General features: G+C 40.1%; 2 protein-coding genes across 3 annotated transcripts in view; both read left to right on the top strand.

Moving 5' to 3' along the window:
* Window positions 1–24,977, top strand: part of LOC126383971 (collagen alpha-1(XIV) chain-like) — an 849,933-nt gene that overhangs the window by 763,962 nt on the left and 60,994 nt on the right. The gene's annotated exons all lie outside the window — the stretch shown is intronic.
* On the top strand, window positions 10,741–23,858 carry LOC126383974 (DEP domain-containing mTOR-interacting protein-like). 2 transcript variants are annotated; one of them, XM_050034773.1, is made up of 6 exons: window positions 10,741–10,891; window positions 12,263–12,345; window positions 17,760–17,918; window positions 21,675–21,745; window positions 22,091–22,195; window positions 23,258–23,858. In XM_050034773.1, exons 2-6 carry the CDS (start codon window positions 12,327–12,329, stop codon window positions 23,384–23,386), a joined length of 483 nt encoding a protein of 160 aa, XP_049890730.1. In that variant the 5' UTR covers window positions 10,741–10,891; window positions 12,263–12,326; the 3' UTR covers window positions 23,387–23,858. The 2 variants fall into 2 exon arrangements, with proteins under 2 accessions (XP_049890730.1, XP_049890729.1); XM_050034772.1 differs by lacking the exon at window positions 10,741–10,891 and adding an exon at window positions 15,701–15,807 and having other exon boundaries at window positions 12,048–12,345.

Below are 24,977 nucleotides of genomic sequence, written 5' to 3'. Positions count from 1 at the left end.
AGGATCAGGGACAAAATTCACATAAAAGTTTAAAATTGCACTGGCCAGCTGCAAGAATGGACTCATGTCCTCAAAATACTGAAACAAGATACTCTACATATATTAAAATGTGTCTTACTGAGTTTCAGGATCATAATTCTACAGAGACCTGTAGGTTTATGTCTGTTTGTGTATCCAGTGGTGTGACTGTAATATGTGTTATATTGTGCTCCCTCCATATGTGAGAAATGTACCAGTGAAAACCTCCAGGTGTAATAAATACACACACTGAATCAATGATGAGAAACATAGACATCATGTTCTGTGTACCTCTCTGTATATTGATAGTGGTGTTCTCCGCCCTGCAGCCTGTGAGCTTATTGATCCATGAAATCGATGAGACACATCAGCATTTATAAAGCTGCTCGGGTTAAGAGAACAATGTTGCAAAATCAGATTGAAGTTTTGCAGCAAATGTGCAGAGTCTCACTTTCCGAGTAAATTTTACATCTCTTAAACTTCAACTTCAAGTAGTTATTTGGTTATGACACTGATCTGGAAATGTTATGTTATGAAAACGTCTTTATAAAGGAGCAACTGGAGACGCTTTGCTCAGAGTCACTTCCACTGAGTGTGCAATGAGGAAGGGGAGAGTTTATATGACCAACCGTTACACAACAGCATACATCAAATTACCTCCTGCTAAAGCAGAAAAACCTGCCACAAAACACCCCTCAAAGAAATTATCTGCGCTTTTTTCTCACCATGCTTGTGTCCAGCCTGTTCACACTCCTACTAATGCTAAGTCATTGGCCCTCGGCATCCTTTTGCATCTGTATGAGACAGACCTGGCTGCATGCTTATCCAAACAAATGACATGGTATAAAGAGCATGAAGGTCTGTGGAGAAAGGGGGCGAGGCAGGGAAGGAGTGGAGGTGAATGGGTATAAAATATACAGGACTTTCACCCAGGACAAGGTTCTGTGGGACAAGGGACAAAGTGATTGTGCCAAATAAAAGAAACCAATATAACAAAACCAGGCCTCAACTAACCTCTACCTCTAAAAACAAAACACAAACCAAAAACCTAACTTTCAAATACAAGGAGGGCAACAACCAATAGGCCTTAAGTTTTGACCCACAAAATAACTACATGAGGGAAATGTAGTAGTGTACCCACCCACCACTTTGTCCCTTCCTCCCCCAGATTTGGAGAACCTTGTGTTAAGTTTGTAAATAAATCACTTTTCACTTTTACACTTCTAATCTGACTCTTTCAATTATGTGATTGTCATGTTATTGTTTTCTTTTGTCTCCCGTTTTCAAAAGGGGACATAAAATTTTTGTTAATCAATTGTTTATTTACATAAGGGCGATCCTCTATCCACAGATTACTATTGAACCATAAAATTTGTTGCAACGAGTTATCTAGTTTATCTGGTGGATGATATTGGTACTGCAGTCATTTTGCAATAGCATCTTCCATGAAAGCTGACATGAAGGAAAATAAATCATTTTTAGATGGATGAAATGGGTGACTTTTAACTGTAAGTATGGAAAGAGCCCTTTTTCAAATAGAGGGTGCTTCTGAGTAATCTTGCTGAGAACCAGTGTTACCCACTAAAAAGATGCTGATGATCTACTTGGGGCCAAGAACAAACGTGTTTGTGTAGGTTTTGCAGTGATGAAGATAGGCGGATTGGGTCTATGATTCGGCATAGTCTGGACCACATTTTAGTGCTGATGAAGCCTTATGTATCATATGTTTATATAATATTTCTTTTGATTACTTTTGCAATCAATATGATTATTAACTATTAATATTATACTTTTATTTTCCTTAACATTGTGCTGTTATTTGTTTTTGCCCGTTCGCCCACCTCTGTACATACTCCTATTTGATGCACATTTGTGTGTATGTGTGTGCTTGTGACTTTGTGTGTTTGTCAGCATGTATTTGCCTGTTTTATGTATTACATCATCTGTGGAGATGTGTGTGGGTGTGTGTATGTGTTGTTTATGTGTATATGTCAGTTAACATGCTAATGGGAGGTCTAAATTGGTGGGAATTTTAGCCATGACTACATGACAGATATGTAAATGTGTACCATGCTGTGTGACATGTGTGACAAGACATGCAAATCCCAACGTCCAATGGAGTGGAAGCTGGACCAAAGAAAGGTCTGGCAAAGTATAAAAACCAAATAAGTCTCCACACCAAGAAGCTCCCGTTAAGAAGGATTTTAATGCAGAGTGACGGCTTTTTCTCATACTTAATTCTGCACACCACTACTTTTCACTTTCAAGTGTGATCATTGCACTGTTTCCTGTTTCCTTGATGTCACCTACTGACAGTAAACAATTTAGTTTAGTTCAGTTATCTCAGTTGAGGCGTTGAAGTGATAAAGTTTTACAGTGTCAAACTGCTGTTCTTGATTAAACTTAATTGTTTCTGAGGGGAAAGTAAACAAATAAATGAAGTGATGCAGACATGCTGCTGTGTTACCACAGGATTTGCAGAGCTCACAGGGTCACTGTGTTAAAGGTTAAGAGGGTGCTGAGTTTGTTTTTGGTTGACAGTGCAGTCTGTTGGTTGAACAGATCAGGACCCAAACTTTCACATGTAAAAGACCTCTGTAGATTGGTTCCTATAAACCCCTCAAGGACCCCTGTTCCTTGGACTTTTTTGTATGTTACAGGCAATACAGTTATAACAAAAACAGAATAAATATCTCAATATAATATTGAATAGATGTCATAAAGTTGACTCATTGACCTTTAGCTATACTTCCAGAGCTTCAAGGAATTCTAATAATCGATATCACTGCTGGAGCCGAAACAGTTCAATGGAAATGATTGATTCCTTTAACAGAAATCAGACAAAGGAGGTCATGGAAAAATTAACAGGACAAAACTGCAACTTGACATTGCTAATATTTCAAAGAGTGATAATAGTCCAACAGACTCTGAGGTTGAATCGATATTGATTGACTGATTGATATTTATTTAAAAAAAAAAAGAAACACAAAAAAACCCAATGATATATGACAATAATATAAAATATAAACCTTTTTTACTTTAGAGTTTCATATAATGCAGAATATTATTTGTCATTTAAGTTGAATAAAAGCTACAGGTCATAATTTGGGGATTTGAAACTGGCTTCACATTTACAAACTTAAAGTTATGATTCTGTCACATAAGTTTGACTTTAAAGTTTGCACAAATTAGCCCTGAATTATTTGGTCATTTAAGGGGACCTATTAGGCTAATTTTCTGTTCATGCTTGTACTTTGCGTTTCTACTAGAACATGTTTACATTTCTCTGTTACAAAAAAATATTTTACTCATAATAAGCCCCGTTTCCACCAAGCAGTGCTGTACGGTTCGGTTCAGTTCAGTTTGCGCTTTTTTTCTGTTTTCACTGTGAAAAGTTGTGGATGGTACCAATGGAACCGCTGCATACTGTCCCCACTTTTGGTCACCCTCCTGTTGAGGTACCTAGCACACAGATCTGGTACTAAAAGGTGGAGCTGTGAACACTGCAGTCCGTTGATTGGTCAATAGAGGACGGTCACTGTGCTCAGGGCTGAGTTGTGGCTGGTTTTGAGGCTCATGTAACTACTGTTCATACCTTGGAGAGTTTTATTAGTAAACTGTAACTATAAAATGTGTAGATATTGGGCTTTATAAATAAAATTGAATTGAAATGAATAAAATTAAAGGATGTTTTGCTGCCTCTCACAGCAGCTATAGACTTTATTCAATGGGCTGACTGCTGGCAACTTTTAAGGTGGAACATTTACTTGCAATATTACTCATTGCATAGGCTGACAATGTGAATCCACCAGGGCACCTTAAATTTCACTGACAACTCTGACCATCACAGTTTTTGTATGACATACACTTTTAGTAATGAGTTGATCTTCAAGCATTTATGTAAACGACCGGGTTATGTGAACTGCATATATCCCAATCCTCACTCTGAGAAAAAAAAGCATTGTGGAGCGTCATTCCTGTGGGCTCCAGCAACACTAAACTCCCAAGCTTGCCTGAGAAGGACTAAATGCACAAACCCATTTTTAAATATCCCATGGAGAGAGACTCTCACTGCAGCCTGTTCTATTTTGTTCTGAACATTTCGGCATGCAGCCTCGTTCTGTGGACGATAAACAATGTGCAGATTTCCCTCTGTAGCCCCTTTTACACTGCCAGATTTTCGGCCAGTGTTGGGCCGTTGGGCCGTGGGCCGTTTTGCTTGCCGGCAAAACGGCCCATGGGTTTGTTTAGACACACAGAGCCGGATTGGCGAGTTGATCCAAGGTGCCCAATTTTCTCACCTCGTAGGGTAGTCATATTGGCGTAACCTTTTTGGTTTAAAAAGAACGAGGCGCCCTTCCGCCCTGGGAGGGGCTGTTGATGACTTGTGGGAGGAGCTGTTGATGACGCTGCACGTGCCACCCACTGGCAGTGGACTAACAGGAAACAGCTGATAGCAGAAATGAGCAGCTAGTAGCAAGAGGGAAATGCAAACCTTAAAGACACTGTAAAGATGAGAAACTGGGGAGACAAGGAATTGCGCACCCTCCTTGCCCTCGCAAACGAAGAGGCCATTGACCATCAAATGACAGGAACGGTGAAGGATGCTTTCTTCGTGTGTGCGAGTGGGAGAGCTGCATGTCATGGATAACAGGACATGCAGCTGTTTGTATGGTCTACAGTCTATTTTCATTAGTCCGATGCTAATATGTTAAGCCATAGGCATAAGAACAAGCCAACGCTACCAAAGACAGAAGTATTGTGTTTATGAGGGAGGTTGTGTTCGCCAGTGTAGCATCTGACTTAACTCGGTATTGTTGTTCTTAGATCAAGTGCCACCGCCGACGAAGCGGCGAAAAGCAATGAAAGTATAGCTAGTGGCCCAAGAAATTACAGACTTGATGGAGGCCATGGACCGTAAGGATAACAAGAGGGAGTGGATTCGCCTTGAACAACAGGTGGCACGTGAAGCTGAGCTGCAACGAGAGGCACAAGAGGCAGAGAGAGTGGTACGGGAGGAAGACCGACAGGAGTGGGCGAAACAGTTCCGTATGCTGGCAGGATGTTCCAAGAGCAGGCAACCCTCATGCAGGATTTGATCAATGGACTGTCGGTTCTTGCAAAACAGCACTCGACCCCTCACTGCTATCGTCCACCTGTGACAATGCACTACTGCCGTTCTCCTCCGCCTCCCTTATGGATATAATAGCTTCACGGACGGCTTGATGAGCAGCATGTGTCTATGCATGTGGATGAGCAACATGTCCAATATTCGCACGGATGTGGTCTTCAACCATGGTCCACTCTGGTAAGAAATTGTCTCTCTGGAGCTTACAAATATTGTGGAGAACACAACATGCAAGTCCAACGTCAGACACGGAGGCAGTGGCGATGTCAAGTCGCTTGGCCAGGCACCTCCAGCGACCTTTGAGACGTCCAAAGGCATTTTCCACAACCGTCCTTGTCGAACTCAGGCGGTAGTTGAAAGTCCGCTACTGCTGAGTGAGTACATGGTGGTGGGTGAACCCCTTCATTAGCCAGTTTCTAAGGGGGTACACAGGGTCTCCAATGAAATGCACGGGGATCGCCACAACATCAACAGTCATGGACACCTGGAAGATAAGAGTCATATAGGTCTAAGTTAAATAACCTAAAAATTTTCCCCACAAAATGCTATTGTAGCTGTAGCCTATAGGACTATATATAGGCAATATAGGCCAATGATGCTGTAATCACTACACAAAACCAAAAATTTGAGAACCACTGGCCGTTCAGTGCTTAGGCCTACTGCTGGATTTGGCAGTTAGTGGGGCAAATGCATGCAGAGAGAGTAGGTGTACATGGCAAAAATGGCCTGACTTGTATAATATACAAAACACAGACCTGTTGGTCTGGCTCCCTGACAAATGTGTTTGACCAAAGAATGTTTATAGCAAACATGGAGCTCACCTCCCATGGGAAGAGATATCCACCTTGTTCTTCTTCAGTCCTTTTGAAGATGGAGTTGGCAAAAATTTGAGCATTGTTTGCATGACCAGGCCAACCGACATTCTAGTCTGTGAAGCTGTAATAAGAAAACATTTGAGCGGATCTGTACATGAAACACACATTGCTCTAAAGCCTTCACCCCCCATCAAAACAAATTTGTAATGCAATTCTTACCAGTAGTTGTGGTCAACAATGGCTTGCAGAACAACGGAATGCCACCCCTTGCGGTTGGAGTAGGACATAGGGTCGTGTCTGGGGGTGATGATAGGGATGTGGGTCCCATCTATAGCACCTGCACACAGCGGATACCCCCGTGCAGCAAATCCGTTGATTGTCTCTTGAAGATGAGCACCACTCGGCAAGCATACAAAGCGATGAAGAAAGAGTCTTCAACACTGCACTCACTTGTCGCACCACTATGCACACTGTGGCAATCCCAACGCCAAAAATACAGCTAACCGATCTGTATTCCGATGGGGTAGCATACCACCACAATGCAATAGCAAGTCGAAGCCAGGGTTCCAGAGGATGTCGCCAATTTGTTGTCTTGCGCCTCAGCTGCAGCTCGACAAGTCCAAAAACAAAGTTGAATGTATTTCACGACATACAGAAGTGTCTCTGCCACTCTTCGTCGTCAAAACCCTTGAGGCCTGTTTAGCTTCCATATCGTTCTCTGGGACCCCACGGCGAACTGACAGAGAAGAATAGCACGTCTCCGTTGCTTGCGTCGAAGATCGTCAAGGCACCGTTCCTTTTCAAATTCCTCTCGACTTTTTTTCAATTTCTGATTGAAAGTGCGTCGTATACCACGAAGACAACATCAGAATCCTCTGGGTAGCCTGAAATGCTGCGTAGATGTGGACCACATCAGGCCACTGAGCACTGTCTTCTCTTGCCATTGTTTTGAAAATGATCCCAAGACTGATTGGGCTTTCCTGCAAATTTACACAATTCCTATTTAAAAAGGGCTTGTGTCACCAGTCGGCAGCAGACACCAACGCACAGAGGAACCCTTAGCAACGGTATGATAGGCACCAGGCGGCAGCTGTTTCTAACACTGTAGTGTAGAGCAGTGGTTCCCAACTGGTCCAGCCACGGGTTCCAGATTCCTCCTTAGTCATTAGTTCAAGGTCCCCACTGTTTAATATATTTAGCATCATATTTGTATTTGGCCATGTCGTCAAGCTAGTTTGCTGTTTCTGTCAAGAAGCAGGTCTGTCCTGGAAATTAACTGTACTTAAAAATAAAGTGTGTTTTTTACAAACTTGACACGTTTGTGAGTCACTTGTGGTCCATTCAAAATGGACCCACAACCCACTTTTAGACCGCGACCTACCAGTTGGGAACCACTGGTATAGAAAGCAAGAAAGTCTTCATAGGGCGGACGGGGGTGGTAGTCAAAACATTAAAGAAATGCAGGACTTTCAACCGGGAGACTGCAGGTCATGTCCCGTGTGAACCCAAAAGTCAATCGAATTACTTTAATGTATGTCACATCACGTATGTCACCTGACATTACATTACAACAACCATAGTTATTGTAAGCCAAACCATGTCTTTTTCTGAACCTAACCATGTGTTTTTGTTGCCTGATGCCCAGTTCAAACCAAAGATTCATGAAGAGACAAAACCGTTTCAGAACGTTGCAGAGAAATGTTGCAGTGGTGTGAACTGGCTGGTCTGAGCTGGACTCAAGCTGGCTGATGGTGTCACCTGCAACTCCACAGGTCAAATCGCCAGCGGCTGGTTTTAAAGCACATTACCTGTTTCAACAGCCAATCGGCTTGTAGTAAAGTCCACTGGTCAAGTCAAAATGACCACAGATGGTGTATTCGCTTGCTGCAGCAGGTGCTCCATCCCTGTGGAACCCTCTGTTTCTATCTTCACGGTGTGCTGGTGTCAGGCAGTGGGTTGCTGCAGCTCACTGTATGTGCTTATGCCCCGCCCACACACACATACTTATTGACTGATTAATTGGCACTGGTTTTTAATATTATTGTGGCATGTTGATTATGAATACAGTCCGTCGGATGCACGTTTTATGTTTTTCACTGTTTCAACTGTAGCCAGTATCTGTCTATCACTGTCCTCATTCATCCTCTAAGTGGCTACAAATTATATTCAGCCACAAAATAAGCCTGAAAAGCTGCAAATCAGAACGGAAGTACAGAGGGTTGTTTGATGCATTGAGATGATACACCATTTCATCTCGTTGTATTGGTTTGACAGGTTTTTAGAAAGTTGCAAAATGGCGCATCGCAAGTACTTGTTTCAGCTTGTCTCGTTGCAAATCTTTGGTCTGACCTGGGCTTATGTGATTAACCTAACGAAGTGTTTTATCTACGTTGCTATGCTATTTTGAAAAGGACTGCAGGCATGGTACGAGTAGAAACTGTACATTTTCTGTGTGAATATCAGGGTCCTTGCTGTTAAGTGTAGCTAAGGCTAGATAGCCTCTATTTACCTGGGGGTTTCTGTTGTCTGTGACCAGTATTTTCCCAAGGCTCTGCCTGGAAGACAGAGTGTCACTCATGGAGCAACATTTCATCTACAACATATGCAACCACAAGCCTCATCACTTCTTGTAGCTGCAGCTGTTCACAATTAAAATCCAGGTTTGGTTGTTTAGCCAATGTAGGGCTACAGCTGACCTCCACAGCAGAGGAGGGCTCACCTTTGGTGGGGTGTATTTCCTGGAGCCTCATGTTGTTGTGCTGTCAGTTGTAGTAGCCAAGGTGTTTCAGATCAGAGGTTTGAGGATGTGCTTTTTTTGCAGTAGAAAGAGTTGTAGTTCTACTACCTGCAGCTACAGTGTTCTTGTCATCTTTCCTCCTGACAAAACCAGAGTAATAGGAATATTTCCAGCCGCTAAGATAAGTGTTTCCAGCTAGCTTTCTGCTTAATGACATGCGTGCACAACATGACAATTACTAAAATGAGTCAGTAGTGATTGATGGGATTGATTTTGGAGTAATTGTAATATTATTACTGAAATTTCATTAGTAATTAGTTACAATACTTGTTACTGGAAAAAGTGATGTTATCACTGTAACGCGTGTTACTAGTAACGTGTTACTGCCCAACACTGATTGTGAAGCACTGGTTTAGAAAAGTTTATATGTATGACAGAAAAGAAGGAAAATATGTCCCCTTTAATATTTTAAACCATCATTGGTATATATTTAAACTAGTGAGTCAGGGTTTGGTAGCACAGTTATTAACTGTTTTCAGTGTTATTTATCAAGATCATATCACTGAGATCAAGATAACCCTGACATAAATCAGGACCTATTATGTGGTTAACATAGAGAAGGTCCATTCATGAGAGAAAGTGGATGAAGATGAAGACGATCATAAACTATAAACCAATTTCAGGTAGCTTCATGAAGACAAGAGTCTTCTTAGCTACACACCCTATTTAAGAAAGTAGGCTAGTAGTGGAGATTTTAACAACCGTATATGTGGACTTCGAACGTGTCTTCAAAAAAAAAAAAAATCTAAAACGACAGCTGCAGCTTAACAGCCTGAGGTGGTATGGTAATGTGTGATGTTATGTAATGTGAACCAAAAATATAAAAACATTTTTATATATATTAACAATATTCATATATTTTCATATATTTTGCTACATCTTCTTATTCAGCTGTAATCTGATGGAGCCCAAACACACTTGGCAGCAACTCAAAATCAAACACAAAATATACTGGCTAATTAGTATTTATTATTATTCATTATTTTGTTATTATTATCTCTAACAGATGGTAATGCAAATCCACAATGTGTAATATTTGATATATATATGTGGGTGTAGAAGATTCTTAGATAAATGATAGAGGGTGAGGTGAAACGTTATCTTTCATGAAGACACTCTTCCTGGAATGATAAGACAAATTCAACAGGGTCTAATCACCTTCCCCTTACATAACAGCCTCTGAATAATTTGTTCCTCAATGTCCACGACTTTATTCACAAAAGGACACGCAATGTCTCTCCTTCCTGCTACACATTTAGCAGGCGATCAGCCTCAGGCTTAGATGAAGCAAACCTGCGAGCCAACAGGTTTGCTTCGAGGAGTATGTTGCCATAGTAACTGACTCAGGGTTACGCTGAACTGGCATTGTGAAACAGAAAACTCAGATTTTCCCTCATCTCAGGCTTGACATACTCAGAGTTTTCAGTCATCCTGCTCTCTGAAATAAGGCCCAGATGTTTGTCCAGCTCATTTACATGTGGTTGGAAGAAGACTACCTATGAATTGCACAAATTGCTATCTACCAAAAATAACAAAGGTATGAATGTGTGTAAACACAGCATTTGCACGGAACAAACTTTTTTTCCTTTTGTGTGTGTGTGTGTGTGTGTGTGTGTGTTTGTTTTCATGTCTTGTTGTCATCACCACTCCTTGTATCACTGGGGCTTTATCTCCAGTCTAAGAAGCCATATTGACTGTGTGACTAATGATTAGGAACTGAAACAGAAATAGTGACTGATCTCTGATCAGCTGTGATGTAAACGGTCAGGAATGTTCCTGCTGCAGACACAACAGATTGTGAATTTATCAGAGGTTTACTCAACATGTTGTTGTTATTGTTGTTGATGGTGGTACTGCATTCTTCTTTGTTGTCATTTTCAGCCACGTTGTCCAAATGAGTCTGCTGAGAGGTTCAGATATGTTTAGTTTGAGAGCAAGTGTTAGACAAGGCTTTTTAAGATAATATACTGCTAAGTCTGCCCTCACTTCTCTGCACTGTATCGACTGATGTAAAAGCTTTTGTCTTTGTCTTGACTCTCCTCGATCCGTCAGAGCAGAAATTATCTTTGTGTTTCCTTTTCCTCTCCAGCTGCAGCCTCCTACAGTCTGCATGGCAACCAGGCTGCAGCTCAGGTATATTTTTAAGCATCGACTATCCTATCACTTTGTCATTTTGTTTGCTGTAGAGCTGACAAACTCTCTTTGTATAAAAGCTTGTTTTCTTAAGTTGCTTAATGTTAGATTTGTATGGAGAAATCCACCCTGTTATCAGTAGGAACCACAAACTGCAGCCTGCAGCGACCGGTGGAGCGAAAAAGGTTAAACACAGATATTACTGATATTCAGCTTCTCGGGAACAGTCCGTTCTGCTGCAGATATTAAAAGTAGAAATCACACATCCTCAAACATATGGCTCTTTGGCTTGCCTGACAGCTGAAGTTGAGGGAATGAGTTTGCAGAACTGTCTAGCCCTCAGCCCTTCAGGGGAATACACTTATAACTGTTAAATAAATTAAATCTATGACATTAATCTTCATCTCAAACCCTCAAGATTTCCACAGATCTGATCTTTAGTCTCTATTGTGTATCGTTTTGAGCCAACCGATTGCCAGGAAAAATGTTTGCATTGTACATTTCTGCAAATCACAGATAAGCTACAATTGTGTGTTAGTATGTAGCAGATATGATGAAACTTTACATTTCAACGCTTTTTTACTTTTTTACTGAATCACTGTTTGTGGCACTATTCTTGTAGAAAGCGTAGTGATGTTTTGGTACCATTTTTGGTGGCACCGTCCTAGCTGAAAACACAATGATTTGTGCCTAAAAGGCCACTGAAAAAGCAATAATGACTCACTAATAAATAACCAGTTTTGTTGTTTGTTGCTCTCCAACAGTGGTCTACAGCTTGAGAAGCACCTTGCCTAGGTGACACGCCATCCACCATATAATAATAATACATAATTTTTTTTAAAAAAATGTATTTGCTATAGCACCTAAATAAAATACACAAAGTGCTTCACAAAGTACAATGAAACAGTCAAACATGCAAGCTCTTATTTATTTAATTTAATTTAAAAAAAAAAAAGGATTGATGCACACATGACGAAAGCTTGGAAACAGTTTTTTAAATTTCGTTTGGAAAAGTTATAAAGATATAAATTGTGAATTGTTAATATTGCTTTACTATTTCAGAGAAGGGAAAATCTACTTGAGATGTGTCTCCTCCTCCCTTGTCAGGGGTCAGTTTGTTTGTTCAAAGGTTTAATATTTAGCTCACACACACACACACACACACACACACACACACACACACACACACACACACTTTATTTTCCTGACCGGATGACTACCTTCGCTTTCAGACCTGTTGACACACAGACAGATTCCACCGACCAGATGATTAAGAAAACTGTGCGGAGACTAAATTAATGCCAGAGAGCTGTTACTGATGGTCTGTCTGTCTGTCCATGTGTCCATCTTTTTGTTTGTTTATTTGAGCAGTTAAAGGTCTTCCTCGTCTGAATTCATCCTCAGCATCTATCCTCTGAGCGACTGGATAAAAGAGATGGGACCTCGTACAGCAGGTAAGAACCAAAGGACATTTTTCAGCTGATGTTTCAGTACAGATTCTCCAGATTATTAACATCACCAGAAAGAAATAAAGAGGTCAGAGGTCAGAGCCCTCAGCAAATATTCAAATAGGTTTATGACGTTTTATTTAGCCACAAAATTCTCTGAGCTAATTCTTAGAGACCGCTCTGGTTTAATCATTTGAACTTTGTTGGGATCTTTTTTAGCTGTCACTGGTTACTCACTGTTGTCTTGTTTTTAACTGAGGTTAATGTGGTAGGTCATTAGTGGTAAATCAGTTTTCCAGTTCTAGTGATAGGTCATTTTGAAATGCAATTGCTCCGTTAAAACAAGAAAATCAGGCCCATATATTTTTCTCAAAAGAGGCATTTTTCCTTTGATCAGCCCAGTCGCCAGAGTAGATGTTGCCATTGTTTCTGTAAACCATAGGCTGCATTTGTATGTTTTATAAGTATCATGCTAATGTGTCTACAGTGATGTAGTTCAGATTGCATGTATATGAGCTGAGTCTCTCAGGTGGAGGAGGGGATGGTAGATGGCATGAAAACCAAGTACTTTTTTTAGCGGCACGTCAAGACATTTCCAGCCTTGTTTGTTGCGATAAAACTGGGTGATTTAAGCCGAAACATGATTTTGATGATGTTCGTTTTTGTGCTTAAATCTAACCACACGTTAACCACAATGTTGTCTCAACATAAAATTGAAAATTTAAACATAAAGAAAAGTTAAGTTTCAAGATATCCGCTAGCACACATTCAAGTGTAATGTAACTGTGGTTTGCAGAAACATACAAAGCCAACATTTGTTCTGGTGATTGAGGTTGGGATAACTGACAGTAGAGACAGAAACACAGGGACAGACAGATAAACCTCTTCAGCCAAAATCAAACTGGGGACAATGTAATTGCATGCCATGCCAACCGGCCTCACTCTGAAGTTGTCAAAATCCAGCGCTTTGGCTGTGACAGACACTAACAAAAAAGACGTCCTTTAACATCGGCATGATACTGTTATATTTTAAGGGTGTTCGGCAGCCTCAGGGGGAAATGTGGCAGGACAAGAGAACAAAAGTGAAGACAGGGAAAGTCCAAGTAGGGCGGGTGGGAGTGGCGGAAGATGGGTCAAACAAACACAGACTTTCACTCTGGAGAGAGGGTGTTTGCATCCTATAAGATTAGAGAGCCAAACACTGTTCTTTTTTCTTAAACCCAACCATGTGTGTTTGTTGTTGGAGGAAAAAAAACATCAATTTGCGTTGCTGTACCAACATAGTGTGTTTATTTTGAAGTAAATGGTAAATTTTCTGTGAAAACAGAAGAGGATTTTGAAGGAAGACAATGCATGTAACAGGCAGAACCTGACATGGCGCCCCAGAATGTCAACAGCCAACGCACCCAGGGTACCTTTCATGTCGTATCAGGACGTGGAAGGTCCATGACCAAATGTCAGATGAGTGTTGTGTACTATAACAACCCAACTGCAAAAATGTTGATATTGTACATTTCTGCAAACCATGCATTCATCTCCAGATGACAAAGTCAGCTCATATACTACGTCACTTTAGAAACGTTGACATGTTTTCCTGGTTTGCAGAAACGCACAAAGACAACATTTTATTTTGGTAACTGATTAAAATGCACTTTATTCATTTGATAGAGGATTTAACCAGTAACTTAGTAAGTAAAACATATATTAAGTTCACACAACATGAACACTTAAGAGCAGTTTACAGTGAGCAAGTATATTGTTGTCAACAGAACTTTTGACCTGACAGTTAGGAGACAATACCTTAAACTTCCACATTACGAGACACACATTTTAAAGACACCATTTTGGTCATGTTTATGTTATGTACAGTAACCATGGCTACAGGAGGAAGTAGTGTATAAATTATTATCCTGAACAGGAAGTGTTATTATGATGAGACAAAGGACATGTCTCATCTAACAAATGAACTTTATCACGTTATCATTTTATTATCTGGGTGTGTGAAGTCATCTTCCCTTAATCAGTGTGTCATGCAATCATAAAATGATCATTTTAAAAATGTGTGCATGACTAGGTTCCTACATGTCACAACTAAACAAAGGTATTATATCCAGACTATGTAAGGGTTTTATGTCAAAGAAATCCCATTCCACAAAGTACTTAAAAAATTGCGGTTTCAGTTTTCTTGCCATGTCTCCTCTCATCACCCAAAAACATATGAACAACATATTGCTGCAAACCAACACCGTACATAATCACATTTTAATATTGCTTATTACAAAAGAAATACATGCACACTACTGCCTGTTCAGCCAGTTATATAAAGTCAAACTGGTTTAAGCTGGTACACTGGACCAGACTGGCATAACCACAAATTGATTCAACTATAAGACGGCATGACTAATTGATTTACATATGCTCATTTAATTATTTTTTTTATTTTTTTATTTTTAATTTTATATACTTTATTAATCCAATGTAATTCAATGTTTTCACTCCGTTGTCATAAACATATACACACAGGCTTGAAATACATACACATGCACAAACAGGACCTATACATGCACAAAGTGGAGAGATGTCAGAGTGAGGGGGCTGCCCATGGACAGGCACCCCGAGCGGTTGGGGGGTTTGGTGCCTTGCACAAAGGCACCTCGGCAGTGCCCAGGAGGTGAACTGGCACCTCTCCAGCCACCAGTCCACTCTCCATATTTTGTCCGGGCGGGGACTTGAGCCGGCAACCCTCCGGTTCCCAAGCCAAGTCCCTATGGACTGAGCTACTGCAGCCCACCAGTGGGTAAATATTCCTTTAAGATCATAACGTAGTATTCCAGAGTATATCACATAACATATATGATGTATGTCAAGTTACATACGTCATGCTTTGTTAATAACAAATGTACTTACTTTAAGCCAAACCATGATTTGAATGGGTCCAACAAACACCAGTTTTCACTCCGGAAGGGCAGGTGGAGTCCCATAAGGTTATAAAGCCAAACCCTGTTCGTGTTTCCTAAACCCAACCACATGCATTAGTTGTTGGAGGAAAGAAAACGTCAATTTGCATTGTTGTACTGAAATAGTGCGATTATTTTGAAAGAGACTGTATGTAAACAGTGAATTTCCTGTGAAAACAGAGGTGTATTTTGAAAGAAGACAATGCATGAAACAGGCAGAACTTGACACAGTGTCCCAGAACCAGGGGCGAAAATCCCATTTCAAAGTTGGGGGGGACAATAAACAGTAAAATTTTAGAGAATAATTCCAGGGGGGGACAAGGAAAAAAAGTTGTAGCCTGTCTGTTATACTGCATCTTTTACCGCAATTTGACGCTTTAATCTTTTCTCTATCTCTCCAACAGGCAGGCATAGGACCTTTCCCAGCACTGGCTGAGTCCACCTGCACATGTCCAGATTTAAAACAAAATGACTGAAATCAAATTAACATGTACACAACAACAACAGTCAGGTGCGCCATGCTGTCCAAGGTGCTGAGTGTGTCTGGAGCACTGTCTGGAGCACTGTCTCCCCGTGCGCAGTAGTGTGAATATTTATGCTATTAAGTAAGAGGAGAAAACATGTCTCTCATTGTTTAATAGCAGCAAAACAATAAGGCTTCATTCATCAAAGACCGAAACTTGATCTCTCTTCTTTCTTTCCCTCTTTTTCATCTGGCTCAGGTGTGTGGAATGGATCCTTCGTCTCTGGCTGGCTGCAGCAGCAAACCGTTTTGTTTGTTTTTTTTCGTTTTTTTACCGGCAGTTAGATAAACATTTCCTGCAATTAAACTGGTGAACTGGTTTATAAACAGTGTGCTGTGAGATCTGCCACTGCGCACCTCAAAACCATGCGTAATAGTCACGCGTAATGGCCGCTCCTCGTCAGTTAAACTGCACATCTGTCATGTTTGTCTCACTGACGGGTGGAGAGCCTACAGATATTAACTACGAGCTGCTCCGCCACTGACTGCTCTTGTCCTGTCCTCTCCCTCTTCTTTCTCTCCTGTACTCTCTGACTATCACTAAACTCTGGCTTTTGAACAGTGCAGGAGAAATGTTGCAGACAGTTTATATTATCAGCCTGGGCCTGGGGCTTGTTGTAACAGTAAATGGGATGTGTTGTAACTTGTGTAAGTTAAACTGTGTCTGTGTGAGTGTACATCTTACCCCGCTATGCGCGATGTGGGCAGCCGGGTCCAGCCACACTCTGCTACTGCTGCCAAGTACTAACGGCTGCTAGCCCCGCCCGTTGGAAAGAGTGTGGGATATACCACTACTAGGAACTTTTAAGATTTGAATAGCACATTATTTCGCGATTATAATGAGCACCGCTTACATTGTGCTTTTAATAAATACTACTGCATTGTTCAAAAATTATTAATTGTGTCTCAAATTATTCTAGGGGGGTACAGCTTTATTGAAGGGGGAGTCATGTCCCCCCTGTCCCCCCCGGGATTTCCGCCCCTGCCCAGAACGTCAACAACTAACACACTCAGGGTACCTTTCACATCGTATCTGGACGTGAAAGGTCCATGATCAAACGTCAATATGTGAAGAGGTCAGAGTGAGAATGTGTTGGCTAGATGGTCACCCTAGATTTGTGAAACTCTGATGAGCCACTTCAGAAAATTCTTGTGTTGCTGTTTTGTGGGATGACAAAGCTTCGGTCAGGTTTAGTCACAGAAAGCATGTGGTAAGGGTTTGGGTAAGATATGGGTTTGGGTTGAAATGTTCACTTGAAACACGGAAGATGACAGGAATCTGATAGGATTAAGGCACACAGAGAGTCTCTGTTGTACTTTCTGAGGTTTCTTCCCATTTTTTCCCCATAAAATGTTTTTTATAGAGTTTGTCTTTTCTTAGGGTCTTAAGACAGAGAGAGTCATATGCTGCAAAGACTGTAAATGTCATATGCTGCAAAGACTGTAAAGCTTCTTGAGGCAAATTTGTGATTTTTGATAGTAGGATTCTCAAAGACAATGAACTTGACTCATGTGCAAAGACTCTATGGACCAGGGGCCAAAAAGAAGAGCTGGACATCTCCTCGATGTCCCTCAGCAACCAAACCAAGTAGCCAGTTCCAGAGTAAGAACAGATACACAAAGAAACCAACAAAACAAAATTACGATAAAAACTGGATAAAGCATTTTTGGTTGATGGTTAAACCAGAGCACTTCTGCAGTTTGGGGGTATTGTTGGTCAGCCAACACCGTGCCCTCTGTTTATCTTTTTTTTTTATCTCTGCTATTTAAGGAAGTGTCAGCTGTTATCAGGGCATTTTTGGGCAGTAACACAGTTGTTAATGTTAACTGTTAATTGTTAATAATTGAGGAAGTTAAACACAGAAGTGGGTCAGTTATGACTCAGATTATTAAAAGTCACTGAGTCTCCACCGGATAATGATTCCCTCTCTCTCCATTAGTGGCTCCTTCTAAGGAGGTGAAGGTTGCTGGCGGTAGACAATGTGGAGGTCAGGGAACAGCCCGGCTGAGGAGCTGCAGTGATGGCAGCAGATACAGCAGGAGAGGAGTCAGCCTTCACAACTCCACTTCTTCCCCAGTGCTCTACAACCCTAAATCAGGTGAAAAATAAAATAATTCAATATATATATGTATACATACATGTATATATATATATATGTACATAGCCTATATTTATATATCTACATATACTGTATACACATTTTATATTTTTTAATCTTTAATTTTCTTTTATTCAAGCTACATTCACCCTCCCTTTTCTGTCTGTGCTTTGAGCTGCTGTGACATGATAATTTCCCAAGTGTGGGATTAATAAAGTTTTTATCTTATCTTATCTTATCTTATCTTATCTTATCTTATATTATCTTTCGAAGAGGTAAATTCATGTCTATGGGTAAATTAACAACTGCATTTCAAATGCATGAATTTGTATCCATGAAGCATCCCGTGTTGGTTCAACTGCTCCTGCAGAAGGAGAGCGACATCCAGCACGTCACTACCGAGAAGGTAGTATTAGCAGATTAACTGTGATAGCGCCATCATTGCCCACTGATTAGCGAGGATTTACAGGCGACAAGAACTTTTTCTTTTTCTTTATCTTATCTCGTAATTACGAGATCCTGATCTCGTAATTACGAGATCTTTTCTCATAATTACGAGATCCTGATCTCGTAATTACGAGATATGGTGTCTAATTTTTTTTTATCCAGCAAATGCATTGAGGTTCCATAGATTTGTAATATTCCATCCCCATTTTTTGCTTTTGTGGTGCCATTTAGGGGTCGATTTAAACAACACTTCCAGGTTTTGCTGCTTGCTTGGACATTTTCTGCAAGTTTTTGGATTAGCTCAATGGTTATGGAGTTGAGTCTATTATTTGGTGAGCCAGACCCTTTTAAAATTTTGTTGATATCATGCAAAATACAATGTGAAGGTTTTATTAATGTATAATAAGTTTGGTCCAATAATGATCAATAGAAAATGTGGTACAAATTTTATTTAATTTAATATTTGAAATGTTAAAGGTTCAGTTTGTAGGACTGTGGGGTATTTAGCAGTGAGGTTGCAGAGCTGAAACTTCTCCCATGTGCACGTGAAGGAGGACTACGGTGGTTTACACAAAAATGCAAAGCCAGTATTTGATTTGTCCATTCTGGGCTGCTGTAGAAACATGGTGGACTCCGTAAAGAGTATATATTCCCTATGTATCATTTTAAAGTAACAAAAGTTGATTATAAACTAATGAAAACATAGTTATGAATATTATAAACCATTTCTACCAATAGATGCCCTTAAATCCCACACACTGGACCTTTAATTTAGTGTTCGTTGTATAGTCAGCTTGAGTTCAAGGTGGAGTCTGATTCTGGAAAAAGATTGGTGATATTTGAACTTGGCTTGGGCAGTATCTATTTTTCCATACCATAATAACTTCCTGAGATTTGATGGCATGAGTGTGTGGCGCGAGCAGCCCCCCTGCATGATTAGCTACTTTGCTACGTTTTGCAGGCTCTCTGAACTTTTTCAGTCTAATAATAAAACAATACAAACTCACAAGATGTCAAGAAAGGTATATTGATACACCTATTTTCCTTATTAAACAGAGAAATATAACTGTACTTCCTGAATTCCAGTCTCTCTCTCATCAAAGGACTCGCTTAATTTCCTTGCTAAGTCACTGGAAAACGCACTTTATTTAAACCCAACAGAAAAAATAAATAAATATATAAATGTTATTGGCCATTTGATATTATTATCAAAGTTATTATTAATGCGTATAAATTTTTTTTGCAATCAGCTGGCTTTGTCGCTTCAGGTATAATGTTACTGAAGGCACAGAAAGGAAAACTCAGGAAAGACAAGGCAATCCTAGATGTGGCGAGCAAAACTTAAAAGAATAATTTCGATAGTAAGAAAAGAAAGGGTTACGCGGGAACCGAGCGTAACGGGTAAAAGCATAAAGACTATAGCTAGAAGGAAGGACGGCAAAAGAAAGTAAGCAAAAGGGAGACAAACAGAAAAAGCTAAAGTAAAGTAAAGTAAAGCAAAGTACGGAGAAAAAGCGCAGAGATGCACCGAGCTCAATAGTTTTATCCGACCAGGTTGAGTGGATGTGTTTGAGGCAAGGCGGGTCTCTTAGTTTAGACATTACTTTATTTCGGAGGAAACTTAATGAACTTTATTTTGCGAGATTATGTACTTAAACATGTAACGCGCGATGGACACACACTCTTCCGATTATGGTCAAAATCATCTCTTAACATCAAATTAAATTTAATATGATTATTATAACGCATATATCAGCGGAACACAAGTGTAAAATGTTTCATGCACAAACACTACAAACTAGTCTGCAGTTACTTCAACATACTAATGCTGATAATGAGAAAGCACATATTAATAAAGACAAGTTGATTAATCAGTCCAACTATATGTTAACTCGAAACATATTATGGGATTCCTACGGGAACCCTTCTTAACTATCGCCACAGGATGGCCGTATGACTCCATGTTAAATGAAGGATTAAACACGTGAAATTATAACTCATACTATGACCTACAACAGTGAGACTAACATCACTAAACTAAGAACCAAGGATTATGCAAAGTTACAATGTAAGAACATGGATAAAATGTATAGTTCGTCCTGTGGCTGTGTATCATCCTGTGGCTATAGTTCACTTTCAAGAGACATTTCAAGTTAGTTAACAAGAGAAACTTAGATTTTAGTCAGGAATTTCTCCTGAATTTATGGCTCCCATCTGGATTTCTTATCTCATCTTCACCAAGGTGAGAGCAAGATAGAGCTGGGGTGACTCCCATAGATGTGTTGTATACCAGATAGAGGGACAGAAGTGTGGAGAGACAAAAGGAAGAGAGGATGTGGTTTTATTAGAGGTAGAATATTCAGTCCTTAAGAAAACAGTCTGTTTTATCAAAGATATGATTTTTTGGCAGTGGGTGAGTTGGAGTCTCTCCTTGTTGTTTGGATCTCATAAGATCAGTGAACTAAAAAGCATAGTTAATGACCCTGGTCTGACAGTTAATCTGGCTGAGTTGTCACAACGCTGGATTTTCCCCAGGATGGTAATCAGCAAACTGGGATCTGGAGGGTTTCCAAATGACACCTTTACCACTCTTGACGCCAGGATGACGGTGAAAGAGTTCATCAACTTTGAGGGGAAATGGGCAAAGCCATAAACATTTGACCCTCAGAGTGGCCCATCTCACCTCTGTCCGTCAGCAGGCTGTTCCTCCTACAGTAACAAGTCCATTGTTCTCAGATTGGTTGCAATAAAACTTGAATCCACTGAACTAGGTGTGAAAGTATGCTGCTTTCACTGAGTTCTTTCTGCTGTTGCTGGCCGGCCATTTACAGACTTGTGATGTTATCCTTACCACTGGCAGTAATGTTTCAGCTCCGGTAATCTTGCCTATATGTTATCTAAGTTTCAATACTATCATGGTGTAGCTCCGTTCCTTGTGGGCAAGGATGTGGAAGAGGGATAGGACTACATGGTGTTGTGTAACTCAGTCCAATCTATTTTGTTTGTTTCCTATTTACAGAGCCAGGGCAATGTATGAATACCTGATTTCTTTTCAGTGCACACACAGAACAGACAGCCAGTGGACTTTGAAGAGATATACAGTACACAGAATTGAACAAAGAGTTATTGGGATTATAAGTTCCAACTGTACATTTAAGGGCCAAAAACAGTCTCACAATGAAAACATGTATTTGCAAAACACCCAGATTGTTTTTAGTGGGTGGTAAAGTACACAACATTCTGCCTCATTTGTTACCTGCTGTTGCTGAAAATGTTTATAATTATTTTGACATTATGTTTTATGTTTAGTCCTGAAAAGACCAGTGAGTACAGAAGAGCTGCAAAGACCAGGAGGACCCTACATGAAGAAAACATTTACAGTATGTAACAACTGAACCTTTTTAAACTATGAGCAGAGTGGAAAACACCTATTTCATTTAATTGAGGATGAAAGACTGCAAGCACTTCTCAAGGACTAAAAGGAAATGTATTGTCTCGATGAGCTACATGAATTTTTAACAATATACACTGCAGTTTCAGCTGGCCCAAATAAACTCAGCATGTCTTATGTAAAAACAGCCTGGAAGTCTACATGCCCATACCTTTTAGGTCTTTTTCTTTGTGTTTATCACTTTCTTGCTGGAACCACTGGGTTTCTATAGGACTTTTCTGATACCCTGTATGCTGCAGATTAATGTCTGATGGATGTCTCTGTGTGTCTCCAGATTGTGGGTGATGCAGTGGGTTGGGGATTTGTGGTAAGAGGAAACAGGCCGTGTCACATTCAGGCTGTGGAGCCCTGTGGCCCAGCTGCTGCTGCTGGGATGAAGGTAGGCATCTTAAGAAATGTGCTGGTTATTCCCTTTGGTGCATATTAAAAGAGTAAAAAGAGTAAAATTACATACTGATATGAAATTAGCTGAATTTGTAAGGTAAGTTGAGGTTTTTCCCATTGATTTCAATAGTTTTTATGGATGTGACCTCTAGTGGACAGTATAGGAACTGCAGATTATTTTGATCATTATTATTATTATTATTATTATTATTACAATTGTGATTATTATTATTGTCATTATTATATTATTGTTGTTTTATTATTATTATTATTGCTGTTGTTGTTGTTGTTGTTGTTGTTATTATTATTAGGGCTGCCCCCGACTAACAATTTTCCTGGTAGACCAATAGTCGTCATTTAGGGCCATTAGAGTTAGAGGCCGTACACATACGGCTGGAAAATGCAAGGTCCCAACAGAGTTTCATTATTTTTGTATTTTTGTATTTTTTTTCTGCAACTAAGTGACCAATGAAATCTTGCCTAATGACCTTTCTGATCGACTAACGTTTGGTCGACTATTAGGGGCAGCCCTACTCCATTCATTTATTTATTAAGCAGTTTTCTGAATAACTTGTTATCTGCATATGTATGCAGAATCTGTAGGTGATGGGACAAGATTTTAGTATTGGAAGTGTGCCATTTTCTGTGTGTAGTCTGATTAGTTTTGACCAATCACATTTGAGCGGCAGCTAAATGTCTGTGTGGAGAGGCAGAGCACACTGGCTGAAATTTGAATTCGCTTTTTTTTTTTTTTAATTTATCTGCATTCATATGCGGATATCTGCAGACATTAGTCAAAATGAATTGAAGAGGAAGTCTTGGCCTGGATATCTGCTGGCTACACTGCACAGCCCAGGATATTGGCCCTCACCCCCAGAGGCTTTATCATCTTCAGACGATAGCTGATAGTTTTGAGATTGATCTGTTGTAGATGTTTCCTTTTAACTAAAACACATTCAGCTCTGTCATTGTACATCTACTTGTAAATTAGTTTGCTGCTCCATTGCTAATTTTCTTCTCACTTCTCTTAATTCTTCTCTCTGTTCTTTACCTGCAGGTTTGTCAGTTTGTGGTTTCAGTCAACGGGCTCAATGTTCTCGATCTGGACTACCGCACTGTCAGCCACCTGATCCTAACAGGACCCAGAACTGTGGTGATGGAGGTGATGGAGGAGACCAACCACTGAGCAATGAAAGAAACACTGACGGATGGACAGTACAGCAGAAGCTGCGAATGGCTTTTATGAAACAGTTACTTATACATGTGTTGTTGAGGTTTTCTTGAAAGAACTGCAAGAATATAGAAATGACACAAGAGGAAACATTGTCAGGAATGACATGGGAAACATTCTGTGTTAAAATTATTGTCGATGGAGGGTGTTTTCAGATTGCTTGACTGACAATTAACTTTAAGATCAACACTCTGGATGACAATATCTGTCAGTTCTGTATGGTAGTACTCAGGGGTGCAGTGCCATTTGTTTAAGTACCGGATCGCACCTATTACAAATGATGAAGCATGATACATCATTGCATGTGCATGTTAAGTTGTGGCTCGTTTCAAACATTATGTAACCAGTGTTTCTACAGTGGCAAGTTTTCATGCATCAGCCATCTATAACTGACCACAGTATTAAATGTTAGACAGACTTTATAAAAGGTTTCATGATATTAAGAATATTGTGCGGCAGTCATCCAAACATCAAGCTAAGTAGTATTAGGCGATATCGTCCAGCACTGTAGCCACTTGTGCATAGGGATGGGAAAAGCCAGAGGACTCACGATATATTATCACAATACTTAGGTAACAATACAGTATTACTGCCATATTGCAATATATTGCAATTTATTACCTTTTTGCCAACTGCAAATTATTTCCCCAAAGGAAAACTTTGTCAACATCAGTTATACCTCCTTAGATAAAATTTTCAGTCCATTCATCTGATTTCAATCAATTTCATTGCAGCAAAATGTGATGCAAAGCAGACAGACTGACCAACACCGTCATAAACCCTGCTGCATACATCTGACAAACTGAACTGTTGGCAGATTTAACACCCTTTGCGAGGCCAGGTAGTCCTCTGTGAGATAATGTGCCGTTATAGTCACATATGAATCCACTGACCTTGAAGGTGTCACAAGTTAATGTCACCCTTCCTAATGTACTCAAAGATTCCTCAGCTTTGTGCTTCACCTCTCTGTAGAACTTGGGTACGGCTATGTCGGTGAAAAAACGTGGCACATACCTGAGTTTACATCTTTTTAGCATGTCACAAAAGTGTTTTCAGTGCTGGCTGACTTTTTGGGTGGAGCAGGTTTGGTGTTAACCTGGCCGTCAGCAGCTAATGCTATCTCTGGATGGTGGCGTGTGAGGTGAGCCCTCATGTTTGTAGTATTCCCAGAGTATTTTATTCACATATGACAATGATTGCAAATCACTTGTCATATCCAAGCTCTCCTTTCCTTCTGTGTTAAAAATCCACAATATGTCCAGGCATTTAATTTAAATGTCAACTGCATTTCTTTCTCAGGTGCCTCCATCTTTGTTTTGAGGAACTTCGTGCCAAATGCAGCTGACTGAGACCTCTGCTGACCTTACCAGGAAAAAAAAGAAAAAACAAAAGCATTATTTAGTGGACCAAAAAAGCAACTGATTTTATTATTCTAGTACCAAAAGTTGTATTAATATGTGTATTTGCAAACATTTATTTTGCATATCATAAAAGATCAATACTTAGTGCCTGTGTATCGATACAATATCGCCACGCAAAATATAAA

The sequence above is a fragment of the Epinephelus moara genome, chromosome 22 (assembly GCF_006386435.1).
Source record: "Epinephelus moara isolate mb chromosome 22, YSFRI_EMoa_1.0, whole genome shotgun sequence".
Lineage (NCBI taxonomy): Eukaryota > Metazoa > Chordata > Actinopteri > Perciformes > Serranidae > Epinephelus > Epinephelus moara.
Note: the sequence above shows the minus strand (reverse complement) of the source record. Positions and strands in the feature narration are given on the sequence as shown.

Excerpts from the sequence above, each read along its gene's own strand:
- LOC126383974 (XM_050034772.1), top strand. The coding sequence starts at position 15,765 with ATGACTGAAATCAAATTAACATGTACACAACAACAACAGTCAG. Across the intron at positions 15,808-17,759 it reads TACACAACAACAACAGTCAG|TGGCTCCTTCTAAGGAGGTG; the intron begins GTGCGCCATGCT and ends TCTCTCCATTAG. Across the intron at positions 21,746-22,090 it reads ACATGAAGAAAACATTTACA|ATTGTGGGTGATGCAGTGGG; the intron begins GTATGTAACAAC and ends GTGTGTCTCCAG.